This window comes from Numida meleagris, chromosome 6 (assembly GCF_002078875.1).
Source record: "Numida meleagris isolate 19003 breed g44 Domestic line chromosome 6, NumMel1.0, whole genome shotgun sequence".
Taxonomy (NCBI): domain Eukaryota; kingdom Metazoa; phylum Chordata; class Aves; order Galliformes; family Numididae; genus Numida; species Numida meleagris.
This window is the reverse complement of record NC_034414.1, coordinates 49,332,706-49,358,629: the sequence shown is the minus strand read 5'-3', so window position 1 is coordinate 49,358,629 and position 25,924 is coordinate 49,332,706. Positions and strand designations below refer to the sequence as shown.

The window sequence follows — 25,924 nt, the reverse complement described above, 5'->3', positions numbered from 1 at the left end:
GGAAATTCATGGTCCTTTTCTCTGGTTATTGTTCATGGTCCTGTGCCACTTCCCAGCTCCTCTCCATTCTGCTGAAATCCTGCATGCTGTGACCACAGCCTGTCCTCCCTGCAGCGTCAGAGAAGGTGAAGGGGATACAGCAGAACTTGGTCTGCTTTCGGTCAGCTGCCAGCTCCACAGCCTGACACAAACCCCTTTGTGGAGCCGGGGGAGGGAGAAGTGGCAGCAAGGAGCTGTGTGAAATACTGCTGCAGCCCTCATCAGCTGTACTTTGTGTTCTCAGAGCACCCCACGCTGTGCCAGAGATGTGACAAATCACTCAGAACCTCCGAGGAAGGTCAGGGCTGTAGGCTGAAGCAGGAGTGACCACTTTGATTTAAGTCCTCTTTGATTTGAAGAATGAAAAGATGCAAGTCCCCTTTCATGATTTGAGGGCTAGAGAATTAGGGGAGCTTTCATGCCTCTGTCCCACTTTAGTCTTTGGGAAGGTTTATGCAGTACTCCAAATTTCTTTTTTTCAAATACAGAAGCACAGCTCAGAACAATGGTGCATGTGTTTGGGATTGGAAGAGCTGAAGGCCTCTAAATTTAGGGGATATTCCTCAGAGGAGGAACTGGCATTAGAAAATTGTATTTCTCAATCTGCAGCTCAAAAACTGTCTCTCCCAATACTTCAATGACCCTTAGTGTTTATCTCACTTCTTTGAGGTAATGGGTAGTGTGGCGCAGTTTGTCACCACTAAAGTTTAGATTGTTCACCCAAACACTCAGGACTTGTCTGCATGCTTGCTACATAGTGTGCACTGTTAGTTAATTGGGAATGTGTTTGTTGAATTTGGTGGGTCTGTTGAGCACAGTCCATGTTGTCAAGTTCAGTAGACAAAGCATATACAAGAGATTTATCTACTCCTCATCCATCATGACAAACGGATAAATATTGACTCAAGTGTTCAGTCATCTCTCCCTTGCCCAGTCCCTTCCAGCAAAACCCAATGAGTATGTTTTGTGGACAGGTCCAAATGACCAAGCTTAAGTAAAAATACCTTGTGATTGTAGGTATGATATTAAATCAATTAGTCATCATAACAAGACATCTTCTCTGAGAAAGGACACATAATTAGATCTAAAAAGATGATAATACACACTATATATGAAGGCTGCTCCAAAAGTAATGCCTCCTGTGTTATTATGTTGGCCCACAACATCAAAGACAGATGTTGGTGGTATGGCAGCAGAGGCTGAACCTTGCTGCCAGTATTCCATTCCATCTCATTGCTGTGTGACAGAGGGCAGCAGAGGGGCTGTCTGACAGAATGGTGTCTGATATGGAAGTGCATATGAAGCAAAGGTGCGTCACTGAATTCCTCCATGCAAAAAAAAAATGGCACCCATTGACATTCATTGACTCCTGTTGAATGTTTATGGAGACCAAACAGTGGATGTGAGCACAGTGAGGTGGTGGGTGGTGTGTTTTAGCAGTGATGATGCTGACAGTGGGTTAGCCTCCACTGGTGCAGATTTTTACAAGTGTGGCATGGAGGCTCTTGTTCATGGCTGGTGAAAATGCACAGCTAATGGTGGTGACTGTGTTGAAAAATAGTGTTTTGTAGCTGAGAATTTGCTTTATCACAGAGTGTTATTGTGCTCTTTGTTACAGTTTCCATGGTAATCATCAGGAGGCATTACTTTTGGTGTGACCTACGTAAATATATATCATATGTATTTTGTAATGGGTTAGGAAAACACTTTCAATGTAATATATTCTTAATTGTATAATAAAGGCTAAAGTATGTGAATTAGCTTGATTTAAAAATACAAATGAACTGAAGTACCCTAGCAATAAATCCATAGGTGTGTGTTAGGAAAAAGATGTGCAGTTCGTGTGACTGATGAGATGTTAACAGTTCTGACCTGGTCTCTTAGTGGCTGATATTGATAGCACCTATTTCTAAAGCACTGTGGCTTTTGTATGGCACAGAATCAGCTGAAGTCTGTGCAGGAGTGTGGAACCCACAATGATGCTTGGAGCACCCCAATTCATTTTTTGTGAATCATGTCCATGAATTTTAAAAGCACAAAATGCGGGTTATGTAATGCTGCTCTGACTCTGGCAGTGCAACATAATTTCTGTTGTGTGCTATCAAGTGCTTCCCCTCATTTGAGACAACAGAAAACTGGGCCTTCTTTTAAGGATGGGTCATCCTCAAAATTAGGAAGGATTTTTCTGATAATCACCCTGCACCATCACTACCTGAGTTAAATGCCATTGCTTCTTGTTGTACCCTAGGGAGATCCCCCAAACAATTCCTTGATATCCTCACTATCTGTCCCTGTCAGACCCTCCTGGATGCTGATCTGGTGCCTTCCACCAAACTCTGGCCACAGGTCAGCCTGATGCTTTCTGCTCCTTGCCTATTGAGGCACTTCTTGTTTTAAATCCCAAATCCCCAAACTTCTCTGAACATTTTCCATAAATCCATTGTTCTGTGATATTTTGATTAGAAAATAACTTCTCAGTAGAGTTAAGCATCTGCCTGAGATTGATAAAGGCAAAACAGTCCAGACTGAAATTGGCCAATTAATCCCTCCATTACCTGGCTCCCTCTGCCTGTCTCAGGGGTGGCAGCAAGGCAATGCTCTTGATCACTGTTTGATCCAGGGACAACAACACTCAGCTGTGCAAAATGCCCTCATTTCTCTATTCACAGACTTCAGTCAGACCTAGTTATGGGCCAGATTCAGTCCCAGAGCATGCTTGAAGTCAGAATCTGATCTACAGCAAGATATTAAATAGAAAACTATTCTGAGACAGAACAATGACACAAGACTGTGCATAATTCTGTGCACCTTGCTAATTGGACAGTGTTTTCAAATTGGGGGCAATTCAGAGAAGAACAACAAAAGTGATTAAAATGCTGGCAGGATTATTTCACAGGGAAAGATGAAAAGAACTAAAAATATATGAGCAAGATAAATAAGGAGCAAGTAGATGGGTATGATTCACATAACAACGGACATTAGGAGTAATTCAGGAGCCTGACACTCCGTTCAGCCCTCAATTTCCAGAAAGTTTGGAGCGAGTTTAGGATACCTATCAAGGTGGTGGGGCTTCAGGATCTGCCTGATGCTAAGCTCCAGGTGCATTTTCAGTATGTGAGCTACAGCTATGAATAAAGGGTAAACTGAATGACATGTGAAATGAGCATTAGGAAATACTTCCAGACCATGACTGATTTCAGGTTGTATAGTGTTCTTAAGAGGTGGAAAAATGTTTCAGAGAAGTTCTTGTTAACTCATCTTCCAGCATTTGTTGAATATATCTCCTTTGTCTGAGACAGTTAAACATAGAATAGACATTAAACCTAGATTAGGAACAGAACAGGAACCCATTTAGTAGATCAGAAATCAGGAAGAAGGAAGCTCAAGGAAGGATGGTTTGGGAAGAGGCTGCCATATCTGACTTGTTCCCAACCCTGAAATTTTCCTTCAGCTGTTAGTTAGAAGATAGGCATCTGGGATTGGTAAAGCTTTGGCTGAAGATCCATCTGATTAAAAGCAGAGAGTTGGATCTTGCTGCTCCTATTGCTAGGTAGTATTCTGTGATGGTCTTCCGCTGAGAGTGCGGTCCTTTTGGCATTGCATGTGTTCTTATTAGATGCTCCAGGAGACTTGTGGCAGATTTAAGGCAGATTGAGGTAGTTTTTCTCTCTCACCAAGATGTTGAACTCGTGGCCACAGGATCTTGCAGAGGCAAGGTGACAGCTTCGGAAAGGGAATGGACAAAATCAGGGAGGTAGGTTGGTGGGTGGTTGATCTGGTCTGATAATCCCTGGCACTGTGGGGCTCTAAATTATTGCTTGCTTGGAGCTGGGAGGCTGAGTAGGGAAAGCCTGTGAACTTTTCTAGCTCGTAGTTTAACTAAACGGGTCTTATAGACAGATAATCCAGAATACTTCTGGGAACAGATTGTTTTAATTGATTGTCACCTCAGTTTAGCTGACCTGTTTCAGTCTATCTATATAAATTTACTGTGAGAAATTTCCTGATATAGCCAGTTTTAAGCTGACAGAAATAGAGGCTACACTGGGGTTTGTACTGGTTAAAGTGAGTCCTTTTGATTAAACTGGTGCCAAATTCTGTGTGGACAAATCCTCATATTGTAACAAACCCACAGATCCTCCCTTTCCTCTGACAATCATATCAGGCTGGTGAGTCCTATGGACCCAATCTAATAGAAATGGAATTTTTACCATGCAAATCTTATTACCTAAAGTGCCAATGAAACTAATGGGATTTTGGATAGTAAAAAATTCTCTGCATGTGATACGTAGTTTGGAATATAAATTCATTGGGATGGGGAATTTAAGGAAAAGGAGCTGTTATTTCATGTGCTCCTTTGTGGCTTTGGTGGACCTGTTCCTCCCAGCACCCTGCAGTTCCCCCATGATTTCAGTGGGACCAAAATGCTGTTTGAAGCTCCTTGCTGAATTTGGCTTTCAAGATACACAACTAAGTGTCCATTTGTTTAAGAATTTATCTGGGGGAGGGAAGCAGAAATAAAAAATATCCCAAATGCTCGACTCCAAGGATGGACATGTAGAGAAATATACTTTTTTTCCCAAAGAGAACAATTTTTTTTTTTTTTCCTGTGGAAGTTGGCTGAATGCATCAAGAACCCAGGGAACACATGGATGTACTTTGACAATCCTTGGATTAAAAAAAAAGAAAGTTATAACTATTTAGATAACATTTTGGTTTACTCTGTCTCTCTCTGTATACACATGCGTATAAATGTATGCATTTTATATGAGCGCTGATCCAAAAGTAATGCCTCCTATGTTATTAAGTTGGCCCACAACGTCAAAGACAGATGTTGGTGGTATGGCAGCAGAGGCTGAACCTTGCTGCCAGTATTCCATTCCATCTCATTGCTGTGTGACAGAGGGCAGCAGAGGGGCTGTCTGACAGAATGGTGTCTGATATGGAAGTGCATATGAAGCAAAGGTGTGTCACTGAATTCCTCCATGCAAAAAAAAAATGGCACCCATTGACATTCATTGACTCCTGTTGAATGTTTATGGAGACCAAACAGTGGATGTGAGCACAGTGAGGTGGTGGGTGGTGTGTTTTAGCAGTGATGATGCTGACAGTGGGTTAGCCTCCACTGGTGCAGATTTTTACAAGTGTGGCATGGAGGCTCTTGTTCATGGCTGGTGAAAATGCACAGCTAATGGTGGTGACTGTGTTGAAAAATAGTGTTTTGTAGCTGAGAATTTGCTTTATCACAGAGTGTTATTGTGCTCTTTGTATCTGTTACAGTTTCCATGGTAATCAACAGGAGGCATTACTTTTGGAGCAACCAACTATATATGGTATAAATTCTATATATGCAAGATTCCTCAGGCTTCCAGTCTGTATGGCAGCTCTCGCGCTGAGGACTGTGTCAGAAGGTAGATGTAAATTTAATAACTGAGATGGTGCAAACACTACAACCTGTAAATCTCTCTCCTGTAGTGTTTATATGTTGTGATAACCTAGCACCACTTGCAGAAGGTTCGATGCCCCTTGTTGTTGCTTGGGCAGGATTTCTGACTTTTCTATGAGCTTAGCTTATGTGTATGATTAGTCCTAAAATCTTTTTAGTCCAGTGTTGCATCATTTTAATGGCAATCCTGATTATTTGGCTTCCTGTCACCTTGGAAGCAAAGATGCTATTAATGATACCTTTATTTCTCTATTTATTTTAATGAAATGGGCAGAACAGGCACTTTAGAAAAGTAGAGAAAAGAGGAGGAGGTCATATAAAAACAAATGCAGTCTGATGTTCGTTTTTGTGGCATTGATAGTTATTATTCCCAAAGAAAATAATGTCCTTTTTCATTTGCTTTTAACATTTCGCCCTTGGCATCTGTTCCATCCATTGTGGACTAACCTAGAGTCTGTTCTCTGACGATGGGTTAAAGCGAGCACTTACTGAAAAGCATTCTCTACTTAATTACTTTTCCTTCTTCTGGAAGCTATTTTTTTTTTTTTGTAGTCACATGTTAATTGTGTATTAGTAGGTCTTTCTGATTAGTTGAAAACATAATGAAACCTTTGTAAACAAGGGGGAGAAAGAGGGAGAGTGGGAGGGCAGAGAGGGGGAGAAAGGGATGGAGAAAAGCGAGGTGCGAAGCGGGGGCTGGGGGTGGAGGGTCGGTGAATTTTGAAAGGTGCAAATAATGCTGGTGGAAATTTCTTTTTCTTTTTTTTCTTTCTTTCTTTCTTTCTTTTTCTTTTTCTTTTTTTTTTTTTGAATGGCAACTTCCCTCGCCCAAATTAATCAACTTACTTAACAAGAAATGAGATGCATGGAGATGCAAATCTGAGCAGGGCCGTGAGTGCGGCGATCGGGATGGTGTGGGGGGGGCCACGCCGCAGCTGGCCCCGAACAAGTCGGCCCTTTTTGTAAAGGGCACGGAGCTGAATAACGGGCTTGTTACCGGCTTTCTCTCTCCTAGCCATAGGTAGAAATGCTGCATTTGTTCCTCGAGACTGCTTTGGCCATGTAGATGCCCTGCCTCGGCCACCCCTTTGGTTCCCACAGTGCTCCCAGTGGGGTGCGAAATTTGGCTATGGTGGGAAGATGCTCAAGTGTGGGGGCTCCAACATGCGGCATTATTAAGTCCTCTCCCCCTCAGAAGAGGAGAGAAAATATTGAAAAAGAAGGAAAATAAACATCACTCAGGACCCAATTCAGCGCGGCACGAAGGCCAGCCAGCGTGGCTCGGATTCAGTGAATCAGCTGAATCAGGCCCTCTTCTTGAAGATGTTTTTTTTTCTTTTCCTGGAAAGCTGCTCCTTAAACACAATTCACATTGGTTGTTTTTAAAAGGACTATCCTCTGTTTGCAGCGCTGCATTTCGAATGGGCAGAGCCTCGCCCCTCCAGCCCTCCGCCCCCTCTCCCTTCTGTTGCTGCTTTAAAGAGCTGTGCTTACAGGGATTTTGCAGCTCTCCGCGTGTTATTAGAAAACGTGTGGCTGGGACGGTTAAAATGGGAGTGCTACTGTATGCAAGAGCAATGTTCACTGTAAGCAATCCAAGGAAATCCTGCCAAGGCAGTATATGAACAGCAGCCAAACAAAACACAGGCGCCTTTCCAGTGAAAACCAGCACACTTCTGCAAATAGAGGAAAAATTGACTTTCTGATTTGGAGTGTTTCTACAACTAAAAAGAATTACTACAGTGATTGTTCTAAAAATATTTTTTAGGCAGCACATTCTCAAAGGGGTTGGGATGCTTAGCATTGTTTAATTATGCTTCTCATAGGTGATCAATCTGAATTGTACAGAAATAAAACGTGAAGTTTTAGCATCTTCTTTTATGCCAATATTAGCTTTATTTTCAACAATGTTACAGTGGCATAAACCACCACCTATTTAAGGAGCAAAAATTGTATTTTTATCTGCAGGTTTTGGGAAGTATGATCGTATATTCATCTTCTGTAACTTTGAGATCATAGATTGCATTTTAACCGCTTCATCTAGAGCAATCCCCAAGATGCCTGCTCTGTAAGGACGAGTTTTATTCTTCATATGAAGTATTATTTTATACCTTCCTTCTTCCCTTTCTCCAGCAGTGCCCCCCTGACATCACTACCCTCCCATAATATTTAGACTTTTAAAGCTTCTACACATATTTCTCCTTTGTTCACTCCATCTGGGTTTTTCTTTATGGGACTCTGAGTTCCATTGGAGCCCTTTAGTGTAAGATGTGTATGCAGACATTCTGACATTCAAAAAATTCCCATAATTGAACGGGCTTTCACAAATTTGTTTATTGTCAATAATAAATATGGTATTAAAAAGATGTTTTGCAAAGAACATTTTTGCAAAGAAATCTTAATAACAGAGCTTAAAAATGCAGTTACTTTATCTAAGCTGAGGTACAGAAATAGGAAAGATCTGCAGAGAATTATTCTTTTTTAATTCCAAAAAACTCAATATCAGCATAAGAAAAAGCAGCCAAATTGTCAGGGATTAATTTCAGTTTATGTATTTCTCCTATTTCAACTTTTTTTTTTTTTGTTTTAACTAAAGATACAAAAGATACTTTACTATCTGTGTCTCCATTTATTCCTCTAATATATTTACATCTGCGTTCTTTAGGCTTACAGCTGCTGTGATCTCAGTTCTCTTCTTTTAACTGCATCACCACAAACCAGATTTATCCCTACATTGAAGATGGTGTCTTGAGACTAACAAATCCCAATGTGGAAGAAGACCCTCATGTGGAGCCCATTGAAGTTAGTGGAAAGATTCACATTGACTTTAGTGGGCTTTGTATTAGGATATGAAACATTCATTTCCCCTTCCTCTTTGGAATTTAACTGCTCATATTCAGGGTGAGATATTCGCTATTTAACAAACCTTCAAGCTGCCCTAATTTACTAAATTAACTTGTGCTGTATTTCCTATTGAAGCAAAACTTCCCAAAGGGTGAAACTGTTGTATCTGCTTCCCTCAGGATCAAGCTGTGCATGTGAAAGTCTAGTTGGAATAGCTGGAGAAGGATGCACCTGTGCCCCGTATTCTGCCCCTCTCTTTTCTTCAGGCACAGTGCAATATTCATAGCCATTCTTACAGAGTGCAAATCACTTTTATATCTATCTATATATACCTATATTTATCATCTATCATGTATCATCTATCTACCTACATTTATGTCCAAGACACATTGGTATACATGTAGATATTTATGTGTATATTTATAAAATATATATTTATATATCATCTATATTGTTATTATTTAAAATATAATCATTTCTGCCTTGAATGTGGAGGATATCATCCACCGTGATCAAATTAGGACACGGCAGTTGTGACATATGCCGTGTCAAGGCACAGCAGTGCAGTTCTGTATCTTTAAATGTTGGTGCATAGCAGTGAAACCAGGTGAGGTCTGGCCCCAGGTGCTGGCTACTGCATGCTTTGCTGAGCAATTTTTAAAGGATTCAGACTGGGTGGTTGAAGGAGGAAAAAGTAGGTCTTTTTCTAAATAGATTTGTGTGTGTGTGTGTGTGTGTGTGTGTGTGAAATATGTTGTAGGTTTACCACAACGATTAGAAAACAGGTTGACTTAAGCTTCGTGCATTCCTCAGACACCATCTTGGTATAATCCAGCCTTGACCTGGCTCCTCATGATGTACAGTGCAGGTTATCATGGAGGCCCAATTACGCCAAAATGGAGGAAGGTTTTGTTGAGACTGTGCAACTCATGTCACTTGTGATTGTACATGAGCACTATATTAAGGGTCCTCCACAGCATTGTTAGGGAGAGAAAGCTGGGATGCTGAAAAGGCGCTCCAAGGATTGCCTCTGCTTTCCCTGCCTGCACATGTAAGGCCTTGATGGCTTGAAACAAACAAACAAACAAACAAAAAACCCAGCTCCATAGGGAAGGTTTTTCTTTCATTTCTTTCAATGTAAATCCAGTTTGGAATCGTTTTACCTTCAAATCCATCATTCAAATTCTGTGGTCCCAAGAGATGTGACATAAAGGTGAATTTGCAGATAATTTGGATAGTGGCCCATGCTGAAGTTGTGTGGCTTCTAAATCTAATTAGAAGTGTAGTTCGTTACAGGCAAAAATTATTGATACACAAGGAACGTTTTATTCCAAGACATCTGTAGGTTGGCAGCTGTGCCAGCCATGACTGCTCTTCTAAGTAAGGAAAGCCGTCCAGCCAGGAATAGCAGTATTTTGGTGACAAATGCTGAGAATATTGGTTGAATCGCACTGGGAAAATATTTTCATTATTTTTATTATCCCTAGTCTTCCAGCAGATTTGAGATGTGTGCTGTGTACGTCCGTGTGTGCAAGCGGATAAGGTGTGGAGGGAGGGCTGTGATTTTATTTTTTTAAAATCACACCTCCTTAGCATTTTGCACGTATCAGCATTCTAGCAGAGCGATTTGCTAATTGTGCTGGAAGACTCACTTTAAATTCAGGAACACTGAAACTTTGAAACTGTAACATTTTGACTGGCGAGAATGACCAGTCTCCTTTTCTGTTCCGCAGCGAGCTAGTTGAAGGAAGCTGGCATTGTCGCAGAGTGAAAGCTCTGCAGAACTGCCGCAGGTTTTTCATATGGAAATGTGAAATAATGGGGTGATTAAATAGAGCTGTATATTAAAGTACATCTGACATTAGAATTAGCATAATGTGCTCTAGCCCTAGGCTGAGTACTTTATTTGCCATCTGCGTCGGACCAAAATCCCCTGGGGAAGCGCTAAAATATTCTGAATAAACTCAGCCCGAGTTCTTATTGAGAGTAAAATACCATTTGTGGCACGTCGTATTGATTCGTCTTAATTGCGGTGCAGAAAAGAACATTCAGTTGCTGATGACTTTTGTACTCTGTGACAAGTCGGCTGGAGTTATTCTAACACTGCAGTTGGTTAACCTGAACAGACTGTCGTGCTCAGAGAAGGAGAAAACCTTATCTTCAGTAGCATTAACTACAGTATTATCTCCTGGCTTTACTCCTGCCTATCTTGATGCAGCATCCTTTTTTTTTTTTTTTTTTTTTCCTTTATTCCTGAAAACAGCAGCCAACTAACTGACGGGGAAATGGAGTTTCACTGAATCAGTCCAGGCAAATGCACATTCTTACCTAGTTATTCTCCCTCCCCATGCTTCCACCCCCACATCTTCTTAAAAAAAAAATAAAAATCCAGAAACATCTGACCAGCTTTCATCTACGGGAGTGAAAATCAGTGGAACTTGTCCTTGAGGATCCATCTCCGGAACCATTAGTTCAAGAGATTTATTATGTATATTTTGTAAAAAGCTGTGGCTTCTCCTGCGCATAAGCCCACAGTCTTACTCGGTTGTAATGGTTTGATTTTTGTCAACTCTCTGCTCAAATAGGTTGCTGAATACCTTTGAAAAAGTGCTTATAACATGCATAAAAGATAAATATTTCATCTGAAGGAAAATACTTTGATGCTCCATGCAATTCTGTAACATTCATAAGGTCCAGTTTTTACCCTATAATTGCCTATCATTATACACAATTTACATATTCAAACATTCTCTACAAACCTTAGTCTAGCATGTTTTTATTACAAATTCAGATCAAGGGAATAACCTTTAACTTCAGAGACAAATGAGACAAATTTACAAGTGCATGTCTGCTGTTTTCTTGTGTTTTATAAATCCCTGCAGACCTGAACACTTTTGCTATAACGCCACTCAGAACAATATACATATATTACTACTTGTTTGTAGTGCTTCAGTAATGAGTCCCCTTTGTATTAGATAACCTATATAATTCAGCATCTAGGCCCTCCATAACGTCAATTATCTCCTCATAGCTAAATGTACATTCCATTAAAACAAGATTTACAGCCTTTATAATACTTCATAGGATTGAACATGGAGATTTTGTGGATTTAAAGAAGCAGAGATGGGAGTTAGCATTTGTTAAAGAAGCAATGAATTAAAACAAAAATGCTATTTCATTTACTAACTATGAATAGGCACCTAATACCCTTAAGAAATAGTTGTAGTAAAACAGACTGAAGTACTCCTAGGGAAAGAAAAAAAAAAACAAAACAGGAAAATATGTTTTCACCCTATGGCTTTTTTTATTGTTTCCTAATTTACTCTTTATTTTTCCATTATATGACATGGACAATTTCCTTTATGTACCCTCCTTTAAGCCCTTATTCAGATTACTCAGAATTCCTGCTTGTAAGATGAGAAAATGGCACCTTAGAAAAGTCTGTGGAAAAAAAAGTCCCTACACTTGCCAGTTTTCAAACAAAACTACTTACAGGAAACCAATTTAAAGGCAAGCTGCTGGCATATTTCATATGTTGTAGAAAAGACTGACATTATTTCAAATACATTTGAATACCTTATGCAAAGAAAAGGCCTAAAAGTGTCCTTGAGCAGTACAAGGGTTTTTCATGAATGCTGAAAATGGGATCCTATATATAAAACCACCAGCCAGGAGTATTCCCATGGTCTTTTCATCTGTACAGTGGGTACATTTCCCCTTCTTTATTATGTTACCCATTTTCACTGATCGTTTTCACTATTTTATGCGGTAGGTTTGTAAAGCATCCTCACAATCTACTAGCTGATGTCTGAGGTTCAAAGAAACTAACTGAAAGACACAAAGCTGTTTAGATGCTAAAGGTAGAGTCAATTGAAACAGTTGCATCACAAAGGGCTATTTAAAAGTTAACTCATTCGCTATTGATCTTTTGATATTGATTTTCCTGTTTGCTCCTTACTTTTCACACTTCTCTCTTTCTCCATTTTATAAATTACCCTTGTAGTTCGGAATTTAACACCAATTAGAAGAAGTTGTTCTGAGATGACAAAAATGCTTATCTTCCATTTTAATAGCCCTTCTGGGCCAAAATCCCTGTGTTAAGAGTTCCAGTTTTTGCTATATAGTTCTCTTTCTACAATAAGTAAAAGCACTTCTTATATGTCTGTAGGCTGAACTTACAGTAAGCCACAAGCTCTTTTAAGGAATGAGAAATTGGACGTCCAGAAGGAAGTTGCCCAAAATGACTACTGGCATTTTATACCTAAAAATATAATAGTGCCATTTTGTAATGCACTAGATATTAAACTGAGCTGTGCATTTGGCTCACTTATGTGAATCTGGCAGTATGGTTCTGGGGTATGATTAAGTCTCATACAAAATGGGCTATTGAACACAAGCTACATCTTCAGCCAAAGGTCACCTGTGTCCATTAAGAAGCAGGAAGCATCTGTGTTACGCATGGCTGTAGCATGCAGCATCCTCCCTTTTTATAAGTATAGTTGCTGGAGAGGACATGTAAGATGCTTTTGGGGAAAGTTAAGTTAAAAAAAGTCATGGTTTGTATATTTGTATTAGCCTAGCTAAGATGCTTGTTTGTGATAACGTAGTATAACTCGTGGAAAAACTTGTATGTCTGCACTGGTGGTCATCAGAACTACTTTGAATTCACAGCAGGATAATTCAAATCAGAGTTTGGCTAAGAGTATGATATTAAGGCATCAGGTTGATATCTCAGTCTTTCAAGGATTCATGCTCTTTGTTCTTGGAATTGTGAGAGGACTGGCTGTAGATAAACAGCACAGCAGTGTAACTTCTCAACAATGTGATAGGCAATTAATCTTGTAGGTTTTCCACCCATGATAAAATAGTGTATTTGACAAAAAGATAGTTGTTATTACAAGAATGATAAATAGAAAATTTGCTGTTCTGCCTAAATATGGTCAGCATTGCCCTCAACACTAAAAATCACAAATGGTTTCAGAAAACAAAAAAGGCTCTCCAAACCAGGGCAGTGTTTAATCCAGCAAAGAACTTGGCAGTTGGCCTTAGCATAGAAGTAATTAGTTACATAAGTATTTTACTAATATTAATGCAGTATTAATATATTTCCATATGGGTGTCAACCAGTGCTATTGTAGATCTTTTTCAACAGGTGGAAAATGCTCTCAAGAATATTCACATTGCTAATTAAAATTATTGCCGGGAATGAGAGGGTCTTGTGAGGTTTGTAGGTGCTCTTGGCATAAAGCTTCTTGCATAATCTCTGTAGAGAACTTGCAGTCCCAGTAGTCAAGGAAGAAACAGGATGGGGAGAGCTGTAAAGCACATAGGCAGTGTGTGGGAGAAGAACACTGCAAGAAGTCATGTTTTTTTCTTATCTCTTTGAAGATGGCACTGGAGGAGATAGGCTATTAAAGTCAAGGCAAGAAAACAGGGCCAAGTATGGGATGAGACAGGATTCTGTTACTGAGAAGTAACACTTCTCCGTTACTTCTCCTCCTTCAGACACTGTTATTTTTCCATCCACCTCTTAAAAACATTTCGTTTTTGTTTCCCTGTCACATTCTTGCCTTTCACCAACCTCATCTTGAGATTCCATGTTTCCAGATGATGACAGGCTCTATGGCCCCTCAGCTTGGGCTCTTGCACCTAAAACCTTCCTATCCTCTCCTTGACTGAGATGCACTTTGGGTCGGCTGAGCTTTACAAGAGAGTGTGGCTGCTTATCTGAGTGGAGAATTGGAGGTGCTTAGGTTGTGAGACTGCAGGCGTCTTGCTGAGTTATAAAACAACAACTTTTGCCACCAGTTGATGCTTACTTTATGAATTGTTGGTGATAGTCCCCGACACCCTCAGCAGGAAGTGCTGCAAGACGCTCTCAAGCCCTTTTTTTTAGAGATGGCAGTGTAGAGATGGATGCACTGTTTTAGCTCTGGGGATGAATAGAGGAGTTGCGCTTGTTTTACATCTTCAGCTTGTACTGCCATCAAAACAAAATTAAAATGAAGAGAAGTATAAAGTGAAATGGTTCCTTTGCATTTGATGTTTAAAACTAATGACTGTCATAGAACTGGCAGTGGTGATCCCCATTCAGGCATGGGCTGTGCTTAACACCTCGGTCTCTTGGGAATACTGCCAGTCGCTCTGTGAAATGGAGGTAGCAGCACTTCCAAACACTCCAGAAAGTGCAGGTAGAGCAAAACTCTCAAAATTGGGAGTGTTCATCTATAGTAGCATTCAATCATAAAAATATGTAACTAAATGCTCTTGCTAACTTGGGTAGTTTAAATGGTAATGTGGTTTTTAAAACCTCTTCAGCAGAAAGACAGCAAAGGTAATGGCTTTGTTTTAGATCTGTTTTACAGATATCTTTGCATACCCAGTGATGCATCAGTTATGAACCAGAATAGTCCACACTGCAGACACCTGGAAAATATTTGGCCCTTCTCTAGGTGACCTGTCAAACCACAGAGAACCATAAATTTTCTTCACTTTGAAACACTAAATCTTTCCAGTATTTAATGCCATTCTCTTTAATGTCAGTCGGTCTTATAAGGAGACTTGTTAAACTAGTGTTCCCAATTACGACATTTTAATTTAATAATAATTCAATTAAAGGTGTGTTTTTTATGGAGCATCTATGCTGCCTTTATTGGTATTATTAGAGTAACTGTCATAATAACAAGGAGTAATTATTTAAATGCTCATTAAAAATTGAGTGGTGGAGAAGCGAGTAACACTGGTAGAAAGTCTGTAGGAACCTGATACACGTCTGTTCCTGAGTGCTGCAATAAAAGGTGTCCTTTCTTTAAAGCTTCCAAGTTTCTAGTTTTCCCGAACTTCTAAAGGTGCTGTAAAGCAGCATTAAAATTCCTTACCATTTTTATTGCTACTGTTGTAACTTCATAAAGGGAACCAGAAACATTATCTAGAAAGTACTGCTAGAGGTAAAGAATGGCAATAGTTATGTGGACCTTACTTGGTACTCACTGCAGTCCTAGCGGGGGCTATGGGTGGGTGATTGAAAGCAGAAGGGAGTTCATTCTCTGTTACAGCTAATGCAATTATTTAGACATGCCGAGGGGAGACTTTGTAAGGCACTGGATGTCACTGTAGCCAAGCAGAAAATAATGAATTCTCAACAGTTGTTATCTTACACTGATTATTGTTTGATGGTATCCAGAATAACTGAGGATATTTTGAGGGAAATTTATCTCCAGGTCAAAGGCACTCAGCATTCAGCTGAGGAAGCCATGTACAAACTGGGCAAAGAAGATCCATGTCTCACTGAGTGATAAAAGTCAGACTGTAGAGGACAGATAAGTCAGGGAATCCAGGCTACCTGGTGCACTGGGTTGAATGTCCACAAACTCAGGCTGCTCGTGTTCTGGGTTGAGCAAACCTACCTGTGTGCTCTCGGTGCCTTCTGTGAGGGCAGAATTTAGCAGGCAGAATGCAAATTTAACTTTGTTTTCTGCTGCTCATGAAAAAGAAAAAAAAACCTCATTATTACTCTGACATTTTGAATGGAACAAAATCTGTCATGCAGTAATATAGGAAACACATTTTAATATTTCTGGAGAAGACCATCTTTTATCATAATACTCAGAAAAGATGAGTGTTCAAAAAATTTATTGTTTATAATTACCTACTTAGGTAGAAGGTGCTAGGGAGATTTTTAATCTGCAAGATAAGACCTAATATCTGCCAGTTGAACCCAGCAATTTCAATTGGAAAGAGGACAGTGTTTTAAACACTGAGGATGGTCAACCATTGCTACAGACTACCTAGATACACAGTAGATTTTCTCTCCGCTGTCATTTCCAAATCAAGATGGGGGTAGCACATGCTAAAAGATATGAGCTTGTTCAACTGCAAATCACCGGGCTGGATGATGCCCAAATGGCCTGTGAGGTGCAAACAAAATCATTTCCTGTGTTTTTGATGTCCATGTAGGTAGGACACAATATTATGGTCTTAAAGTGAAGGAAGAAAGATTTAGGTTAGGCATTTGAGCAGTCTTCATGATTGTAAAGAAGAGGAAGAATAAGATAGATTTTAAAAGGTTGCAGGCTCTCCATGAGGGTGGCCTTTGAAGTGGAGCAATTGAGCATCCACCATGCATAGAAACAGATGCAAAGATATGGACTGCTCTTGGGTCAGGAATTTGACCAGAGTAACCTTTAAGGTTTACCCAGTCTTCTCATTCTTTAATTTTGTAGTCCCTTCTAGCACTAAAATCAAGAATTCTGAACCCATATGCTGGCATCTCAGTAGGATTTAGCCCTACAAGACTGTGAGGTGTCTCAACCTCAGTGGTAGCATTTGTTTGTATTTAGTGCAACCTTGAAGCCAACCAGCATAAAGGTAAAAAATTAGACTTGATCCTTTGGTCCTTAAAATCAGGCCTTTTTACAGAACCCATGTGCAATTCATTGAGCAGTATTAATGAAGTCTTGGCTTGCGTTTAACTCCAAGCACATGAATAATTTCATCACCATCCAACAGAGCACTTCAGCCTATGCTTAAGTTTCCCTGATGTTGATTACTCACATGCTTAAAGTCAAGCACATGCTAAAGTGATAAAGACTGCACATGGCAAAGCCTATATAGCTAGTTGTCATAACGCCGGTATTTAGACAGACTTCAGTGCAGGTGGCTAGGGATTAAGATAGCCATATATCAAAAGTAGCCTTATAACAAAGAGTTTTATAGTGTAGGTGCACTGCATTATTAAATAGAAGGATCATTCTTGAGCAATACGTGGCTGTTTCTGGGCATGTTTAAAATATTTAGTGGATTTTTGAATATAAAAATGTTCGGAGTGAATCTTCAAAGACTTTTTGACATTGTTCTGTTCTTAAAAGTGAGCATCTACACTGCTCAGGGCAACTTCTAGGCAAGATAACCACGAAGTGATAATATGGAAATGAACATTTTATTTTATTTTTATTATTTTTTTTTAAATGGAGAGTCTGAGGAGTGTCTTTGAGGGTTGCAAAAATTTATAAATATGTGTGTGTATATATATATATGTAAATACGCACACACGTGCAAATACTCATGGAGCAGTTAGAGGTTGGTAGACAGGTAGCTTGCAGTCAGTTTTGCCATTGAGTAGTGGTCTCCTCAAGATAAGTGTTTAGGAACATGAAAGCTAAACAAAACAAAAAAGGAAGGGAAGGCTATTTCATGGCTTCTAGCTTGTAAACCTTACATCACTAATAGCACTAATTTGCTCAGTTTGAAAGAAAGCTAAAAAGGAGAGTTTTCTTTCCTCACTTGGATTTCATGGAGTTGAAGTTTTGGAGAACAAAACAAAACATCTCAGTTCCACATAACGCGTAGTAGCAAGCATCCAGCTGACTGCCATTTTGAGGGTAATTTTTTTAATCAGCCATTTCAGTTTTAGATTGGCCTTGATCCTCAGCCTGCTCAGGAATTCTTCTCCTTACGTATGTGCCTTTGCTGAAGTAAACGTGTTGCTGTTGCTGTCATCTAATGCACAGCTGCTTTCTTCCTCCTGTCAGCTCTTGAGCTAAGCAGGGAGAATGCATGCACACACACACACACACACTTTATTTTTTTAAAGGAAGAAAAAGAAACCAACGAAAGAGAATGCATGCTGTGACTTTAAAAATGAAAGAATTGAACAGCTGTGGGTAATAAATCGATTAATTAGAGTGGATAAAATGAAGGTGAAGGGTGCAGAGCACTCTTTAATTTGAAGATATATGACCTTGTAAGATGCTGCACTTCATTTGCTATTAGATCACACTTCAGAAGGGGTTTTATTAAAATCTATTCTAGGGTGAGCTGAGGTAAAACATATTGTTAAAAAAAGCTTTTGACAGAGTATGTTATATACTTTAGTCTGCTTCAATGATTTCTGTCACTTTTTATACTACACATGTTGCCGTGCGAGAAAAGTTAAACGTCTAGACATTTTCATCATATTTCTGTAAGAAACAGAAATTTAAATATTTGAAGTAATAATGGGAGCATTTACTGTTGCTTTGGCTGCAGAGCTGACATAAAACTCCCTAACTGCCTGAGTGCTGAGTAGATTTTAAGGGATAATGTATCAGTTCCTTTCAGTGTTTGTACGTGGCTTTCATTAATGTCAATAGCAGTTACAGGCGCTTTTTTTTTCCAAGCACAGTACTGCTCCCAAACTTGTTTCTTCTCCAACAGTAGTTGCTAGAGATTAATCAGAGCGTCTGAGTGCATCCCGTGCAGCGTGGTGTGAAGGGCTGGGGCGTGGGCTGTGTCAGTCAGACGTGCTTGCTGTGCTGGGTAGAGTTTTTCTTGGCTGTGGACAGCTGGATTCTCTGAAATTGGGGTCTGAAAGTGCTATCCGCAGCAACAGCCTTGCTAAATCAATAGATGCGGGAGGAACTGCACTACATTTATCACATACCTTTGTATGGAAGTCTCAATCTGATAGATGCTTGTTCCTTTACGCTTTTATGGATGTTCATTGGGTGATAAGATTAGATAGACTGACAGGCTGATAGGTAGGCAGATAATCCTCTAGCCTTCTTGTCTAGGGTTTTGTAGGTTTTGTTAGCAGCAGCCGTTCCTGCAACAGCCAGAAGAGGGGAATTCAGCCAGCAGCAATCCTTCCTTTCCTGGTGTGCCCCAGATGTAATTTTTTTCTTGGCTGCTATGAGTCATTTCTCTTTACAAAGGTAGTTTTGATGATACGCTTCTGCTCACCTCATAAACTCTTCTATTTTAAAGCTCAAACTTTGATTGTGATACCCTGATGGGCTGCCAGCTCTGCTTTGGACCCACACTGCAGTGGGGAGGTTGGGGTGCTTGGGGCATTATGCAGGCACTGAGGGCAGACAGGTTTGGGTTCAGAAGTTGCAGGAAGTTCAGTGCCTTTGGGTGTGGGGGCCGGGGCGGGAAGGTAAAATTCATAAACAAATGAACAAATAAGCCATCCAACAAGAAATTAATTGCAGACTTTTCAAAGCGAAGAGTTGTTTTTTAGGAAACCTCACTCTTGTTTTAAAAATGACAAACACCAGATTTTCAAGTACACACGTATTTATAAAGTTATCAGAATCTTGAAGAGGCATTGAAAAAGGGTTGGGGGAGAGAAAGTGCATTCTGAAGATAGCATATAATTTATATTGTGCCCAGGACTGGAATTTTCTAGCTAGCAAAATTATGACTGTAGCACAGACTTGTCCACACCTGTCCTTTATGTAAAGCTGAATCAAGGTTAAAGGAATGCTTTCCACCTTTATGCAGTCGTTCAAAGAGCCTAGAAAGGCAAACAGAACAATGATTTTGGCTCCAGTAAGCATTTCTGCATTGGAGAGCAGGCTTAGGCTCAGAAATTCTTGGGACCCAGTTCAAGCACGGCCCGACATTTGTTACTGTTAATTGCAACTGTGCTGTCAGCTTTGATTACTGGATGTTTCATTTGAGTGGCTTCTTGGTGTTTTGGCAAGAAGAATGTCAAAGTGGTTTATGCAAGGATACGTTTTCCAAGCTCCTGTTGACTCAAATAGGGCTTGAGCAGCTAATACCTACATACTATTTTAAAAATGGAAGCTCTGGCATGACTGAAGCATGTATATATTAAATTCAGCAGGATCTCAGTGGACTGCTGCCCCGAGTATATAAAATCAAAAACAAAAGAGTGGAAATGATACTGAAGCTCCTTGCAGGTGCCCCATAAAACCTACTGTACTGCATTTTCTTTGATTTTCATACATAGCCATAAATCCCTTGAAACAAATTCTTTTTTTGTGGAATAAACACATGAAAGGATTTGGATCCTCATGCATCATAAAAGGTTTTATTTGCAAGTTGGAGGGTATAAACGTATATAGCACCAATGCATATGTGTGATATTTGTCATACATGTTAACTGAATAAGTGTGGTGAGTAAATGTGCTGTTCAACAATTTATATCAGTCAATACATTGCAATTAAGTCCTTCTTTCAGAAATGCCAAGGAGGAAATGTGTTAGCAAAATAAAGCGCATGCCAACTGTATTTGAATGTTCTCCACTGTATTATTTTTTGAGTGTTCTTTCTGTTTTTCTTTTATAGGTAAAGATGAGCCTTCAAGCTATATTTGCACAACATGCAAGCAGCCTTTTAATAGCGCTTGGTTCTTGCTTCAGCATGCCCAGAACACACATGGATTCCGCATCTACCTGGAAACAAGCCCTTCCAACAGTTCCCTTACTCCACGCATCACCATCCCTCCTCCTCTGGGACCAGAGACTGTTGCACAGTCCCCGCTGATGAATTTCCTTGGAGACAACAACCCTTTTAATCTTCTGCGGATGACAGGACCCATCTTGCGTGAACATCCTGGCTTTGGTGAGGGTCGGCTCCCAAACACGCCTCCGCTATTCAGCCCACCACCTCGTCATCATCTGGATCCACATCGCCTTAGTGCCGAAGAAATGGGGTTAGTTGCCCAGCATCCCAGTGCCTTTGACAGAGTTATGCGTTTAAACCCCATGGCAATTGAGTCCCCAGCGATGGATTTCTCCAGAAGGCTTCGAGAGCTGGCAGGAAACAGTTCCACCCCTCCTCCAGTCTCACCCAGTCGCACCAACCCTATGCATCGCCTGTTGAATCCTTTCCAGCCGAGTCCTAAATCACCTTTTTTGAGCACCCCACCACTGCCCCCCATGCCCCCCAGCAGCACTACGCCTCCCCAGCCTCAGGCCAAGAGTAAGTCCTGTGAATTCTGTGGGAAAACCTTCAAGTTCCAGAGCAACCTTATCGTCCACCGGCGTAGTCACACAGGAGAAAAGCCCTACAAATGTCAGCTATGTGACCATGCTTGCTCCCAGGCCAGCAAGCTAAAGCGTCACATGAAAACGCATATGCATAAAGCTGGCTCCATGACAGGCAGGTCAGACGATGGACTGTCCACCACAAGTTCTCCTGAGCCAGGCACGAGTGAGCTCACTGGAGAGGGACTGAAATCCAGTGAGACAGATTTCAGGAATGAGAGCGATCCTTCCCTGGGCCATGACAATGAAGAAGAGGAAGAGGAGGAGGAGGAGGAAGAGGAGCTGGAAAATGAGAGCAGGCCAGAGTCAAGCTTCAGTATGGACTCAGAGCTGAGTCGTAACCGAGAAAACGGTTCCAAATCACTGCCAGATGAGAAATCCCTTGTCCTGGGAAAAGTGATAGAGAATGTAAGTCTCGGTGCCATCCAGCAATACAACGATATGCTAGCTGAGAAACAGAAGAGGAGTAGCTTCATGAAAAGGTCTTCTGACCAACGAGACCTGTGTCCGCGAGACCTCTGTCCGAGAGACACAGGTGATGAAGACTCGGTGGTAGGAGAGCTGGACCGCACCGAGGAGGGGACGGTCAATGGGAGAAACTTTGGCCCAGGCGAGCCCTTCCCAAACTTGTTCCCTCGAAAGCCAACACCTATCACAAGCCCCAGCTTAAACAACTCATCTAAACGAATAAAAGTTGAGAAAGATTTGGACTTGCCACCAGCAACAATAATACCTTCCGAAAACGTTTACTCCCAGTGGCTGGTAGGGTATGCGGCATCGAGGCACTTCATGAAGGATCCGTTTCTAGGATTCACAGACTCCCGACAATCTCCCTTCGCCACCTCTTCCGAGCACTCGTCGGAGAATGGGAGCCTGCGTTTCTCCACCCCACCGGGGGACATGCTGGACGGGGGGCTCTCAGGGCGCAGCGGCACGGCCTCCGGAGGCAGCACCCCCCACATCAGCGGCCCAGGCCCTGGGCGACCCAGCTCGAAGGAAGGGCGCAGGAGCGATACATGTGAGTACTGTGGCAAGGTCTTTAAGAACTGCAGCAATTTGACGGTGCACCGTCGGAGCCACACTGGAGAGCGGCCTTACAAATGCGAGCTCTGCAACTATGCATGTGCCCAGAGCAGTAAGCTGACGCGTCACATGAAAACGCATGGCCAGATAGGGAAGGAGGTCTACCGCTGCGACATTTGCCAGATGCCCTTCAGTGTTTACAGCACCCTGGAGAAACACATGAAAAAGTGGCATGGAGAACATTTGCTGACAAATGACGTCAAAATTGAGCAGGCAGAAAGAAGCTAAGGCCCCCCCCCCCCCCAAGCTAGGTTAAATTTCAGGGGTCTAGGTAACATTTTATTTGTACAGTTTTAACTATTGCCAACTGAGAAAAGATGACCTAACTTGCCTCCGTAAACATTACTTAGCATAACTATGGTAGGTGCCAGACTTTGGCACTTAAATATAACCTGTGTCTACAAAGTTCTATTAAACCCGAGGGTTGATTAAGGCAGTAAAAATTGTGGAGCCTTTTAACTGTGCAATAATTTCTGTATTTATTGGGTTTTTGTAATTTTTTGGCATGTGCAGGTACCTTTTTTTATTCTTTCTGTTTAAATTTCTTTTAAATTTTGTTGGGTATCCCTTTTTAATTTTACCCAGTCGTAGCCTGAGATTACTTGCATTGTAGGGGAGAAACATATCTTTTTAAATTATAATTTTTGGGCCGCTGCTTTGTTGAAATTTAAGCTAAGCAAGTGTAATTTCTTGTGAAGAAGCCAGCATTTTAACAGATCTTTCTTTCACCCCTCTTCCCCCTTCTTCTTCCTTTCCTCTTTTTAAATAATCCTGAAGATTAGGGAAAACAAAATTGTACAGCGGATAACAATCTTTAAAATTAGCACTTTCTTTTGGAATTGGATGGAATATGTAGCACTGACAATGTTGCTAATGATAGAGGCCTTTTCTAGATGGATTTCAACATTAAAGTCATGTCAGCTAAAAAGACATAGGTGCAAAAGGCAGCTACATTCAAAAAACAGGAACATTCTTAACTGTGCATTATTACTGGATAGTTTCTTCTTGCTGTTAAAGCTATGGCAACAGAATGGTGTCATGTTGTCACTTTTGGGGGTATTTCCCTCCCTCTTCCCTTCCTGCCACTCTTCCCAGAGACAATAAAAGTACATCTCAAGTATTGTAACATTCTTTATAAACCTCAGAGGAGCCAAAATTTTCATTTTAAACCTCATAAACACAGAACTGAGTCTAGGACGTCTGTATGTGCCTCTCCTTTAGTCCAAATTTGCTGTAGTTGAAAGAATTACTAGAGGATGGGCAAGTGGCAATTTCTCAATGAAAAGACTTGACTCATAGTCTTTTGGTTTATAAATGGAAATATCAAAACTATCTTATATGATGTACAATGGTGTTATGTTATTATAAGGAAGGAAAAAATAAATTCTAGTCCATCTACTAGTCTTGGCAAGATTCTGCTCCTACTGAAGTCGGTAAGAATTTTCCCATTGACTTAATTAGGAACAAAAGTTAACTGTATTTTGGGAAAAGCATTACAACAGAATAAAAGAACAGAAAAATGCACCTGCTCTACTTTCAAATTTCCAATTTTTTTCAAAGCTCATTACACCTAATATTAACAAACAGTGGACAATTATGGTTAGAGATTTTAATTATGTTGACCCGCACTTTAAAGCTTTTGTTTGTGGTTTAGACAAAAATGGCTTCTCAACAAGAAATTACATCATATTCTTCTATTTGGCCCAAAGGTGGGTTAAACTGTAAGGGAACAGCTGAGATTAAGTGTCAGTGTTGCTAAGCATGGCATTCACAATACTGGCACTATAAAGAAAAATAAATAAAAATAATTTATTGGACAGTTTTTCTACTGCCATTCAATTTGACGTGAGTGCCTTGAAAACTGATCTTCCTATTTGAGTCTCTTGAGACAAATGCAAAATGTTTTTGTGAAATGAAAAGACTTTTAAAAAAAAAAGTAAAACAAGAAAAGTACATTCTTTAGAAAAAAAAGAGCCACATTTACTTAAAAAAAAAAAAATTACTGTTTGAAGATAGTGGACATGAAAATGCCATAAGACCCAATCAAATGAAGATGTATACCCAGCACAACTTCGGACATCCATTAGCTGAATTATTCTCAGCTTTTTTTTTTTTTTCAGGACAACGCTGCTTAGGAAATGGAATGGAAATGATTTACTGCTGAATTAAAACTCAAATGACACAAATTACAAGTTGTTATCATTGAATGAGAAAAAACAATTCAGGAACAACGGCTAATTTTTTTTAAAAGTTAAATTTAGTGCACTCTGTCTTAAAATACGTTTACAGTATTGAATACATACAAGGGTAAAAAAGAAATTGTGTGTATGTGTGTTTGAGCAATCTTTTTTTTTTCGAAGTTTGCTTAATAGGTTATTAAAAAAAATGCCATAATGGCCATGTGTATATTGTTTTCTTTTGGTGACGGGGTTTTAGTATATATTATATATATTAAAATTTCTTGATTACTGTAAAAGTGGACCAGTATTTGTAATAATGGAGAATGCCTGGGCATTTTACAAAACCAGAAAGAAAAAAAAAAAAAAACCTTTTCTTTTTTCCTTGAAAATGTTGCAGTAAAATTTAAATGGTGGGTCTATAAATTTGTTCTTGTCACTGTAACTGTAAAGTCTTGAGTTTTAGTAAATTTTTTTCTGCCTTGGGTGTTGAATTTTTATTTCCAAAATGTATAGAATCTTGTATTCGGGGATTAAAAGGTGATTGCTACACCAAGTAGAAAAAGTATGTAGAAAAAAGTGCTTAATATTGTTATTGCTTTGCAGAAAAAAAAAATCACGTTTCTGACCTGTACCTATTTTTCTCTTTTTTTCTTCCCCCATCCCCATTCCCTTCCCCTCTGGAATGGATATTGATATTGGTTGATTCATATGATGTAGGCACTTGCTGTATTTTTACTGAAGCTTGTAATTTTTTAACTGTACGCTTGTCCTTTTAAAGGGATTTAATGTACCTTTTTGTTAGTGAATTTGGAAATAAAAATAAAAACAAACAAACAGGCTGCCATAATATATTTTTTTAATTTGGCAGGATAAAATATTTCAAAAATAATAAAAAAAAATTTGTATGTGAAGTCCTTATTGTACAGGAAAAAAAAAAGGGGGTTGTGAGACGACCTTTGAGTAAAAGAAACAAAACAGAATAATTAAATGCTTTTTTAATTTTATTTTTTTTTTGTTGTCGTTGTTCAGAAATAATTTTAGTTGTATATATATATTTTTTTGTCAGAAATGGCCTACAAAAAAGTGCTGTTCCCACAGGGCTCTAAGTATCTTCAAAGCTGCCTGGCCCCCTTGCATCAAGGTTTTACCAGGTATGGTTGAACCAGGCTGGATGGTTATTACCTATTTGTGAGAAATGAAATTCAGTTTCTGTAAAGGTGTCTGAGGTGACATCCCACAGGTTCGAGAGAGAGAGAGAGATTTTTTTTCCCCCCTTCCAAACAAGAAGATGTCCAACACATCTTCCCTCTCCCGGCCACCCCACTCACTGCTCCCTGCCCAATTGCCCTCTGGAAGTAAGGCATTTTATTGCCAAAAGCGTGGCGCATCTGCTTTGACACAGGTAAAATGATCTGCTGTCGGTACAGTTGTAACTGGGTTGACGTAAAATTGGTCCAGGCACAGCCCTTCTCTTCCCTGTCAGAACAGGACCTACTCTGTGTACAGGTCTTGCCAGTCCATGTTATTAGCTGCTTTGCTGCTGTTCACTCCGAATTGTA

At 40.1% G+C, this 25,924-nt stretch overlaps 1 protein-coding gene across 4 annotated transcripts in view; it reads left to right on the top strand.

The window, feature by feature from the left end:
• The window catches only part of BCL11B (B-cell CLL/lymphoma 11B), a 92,111-nt gene extending 66,912 nt beyond the window's left edge, over positions 1–25,199 (top strand). For all 4 annotated transcript variants that reach the window (XM_021401905.1, XM_021401903.1, XM_021401904.1 and 1 more), the window contains one exon: positions 20,402–25,199. In XM_021401905.1, coding sequence (XP_021257580.1) covers positions 20,402–22,413 — 2,012 coding nt within the window. In that variant the 3' untranslated portion in view covers positions 22,414–25,199. The remainder of the gene's footprint in view (positions 1–20,401) is intronic.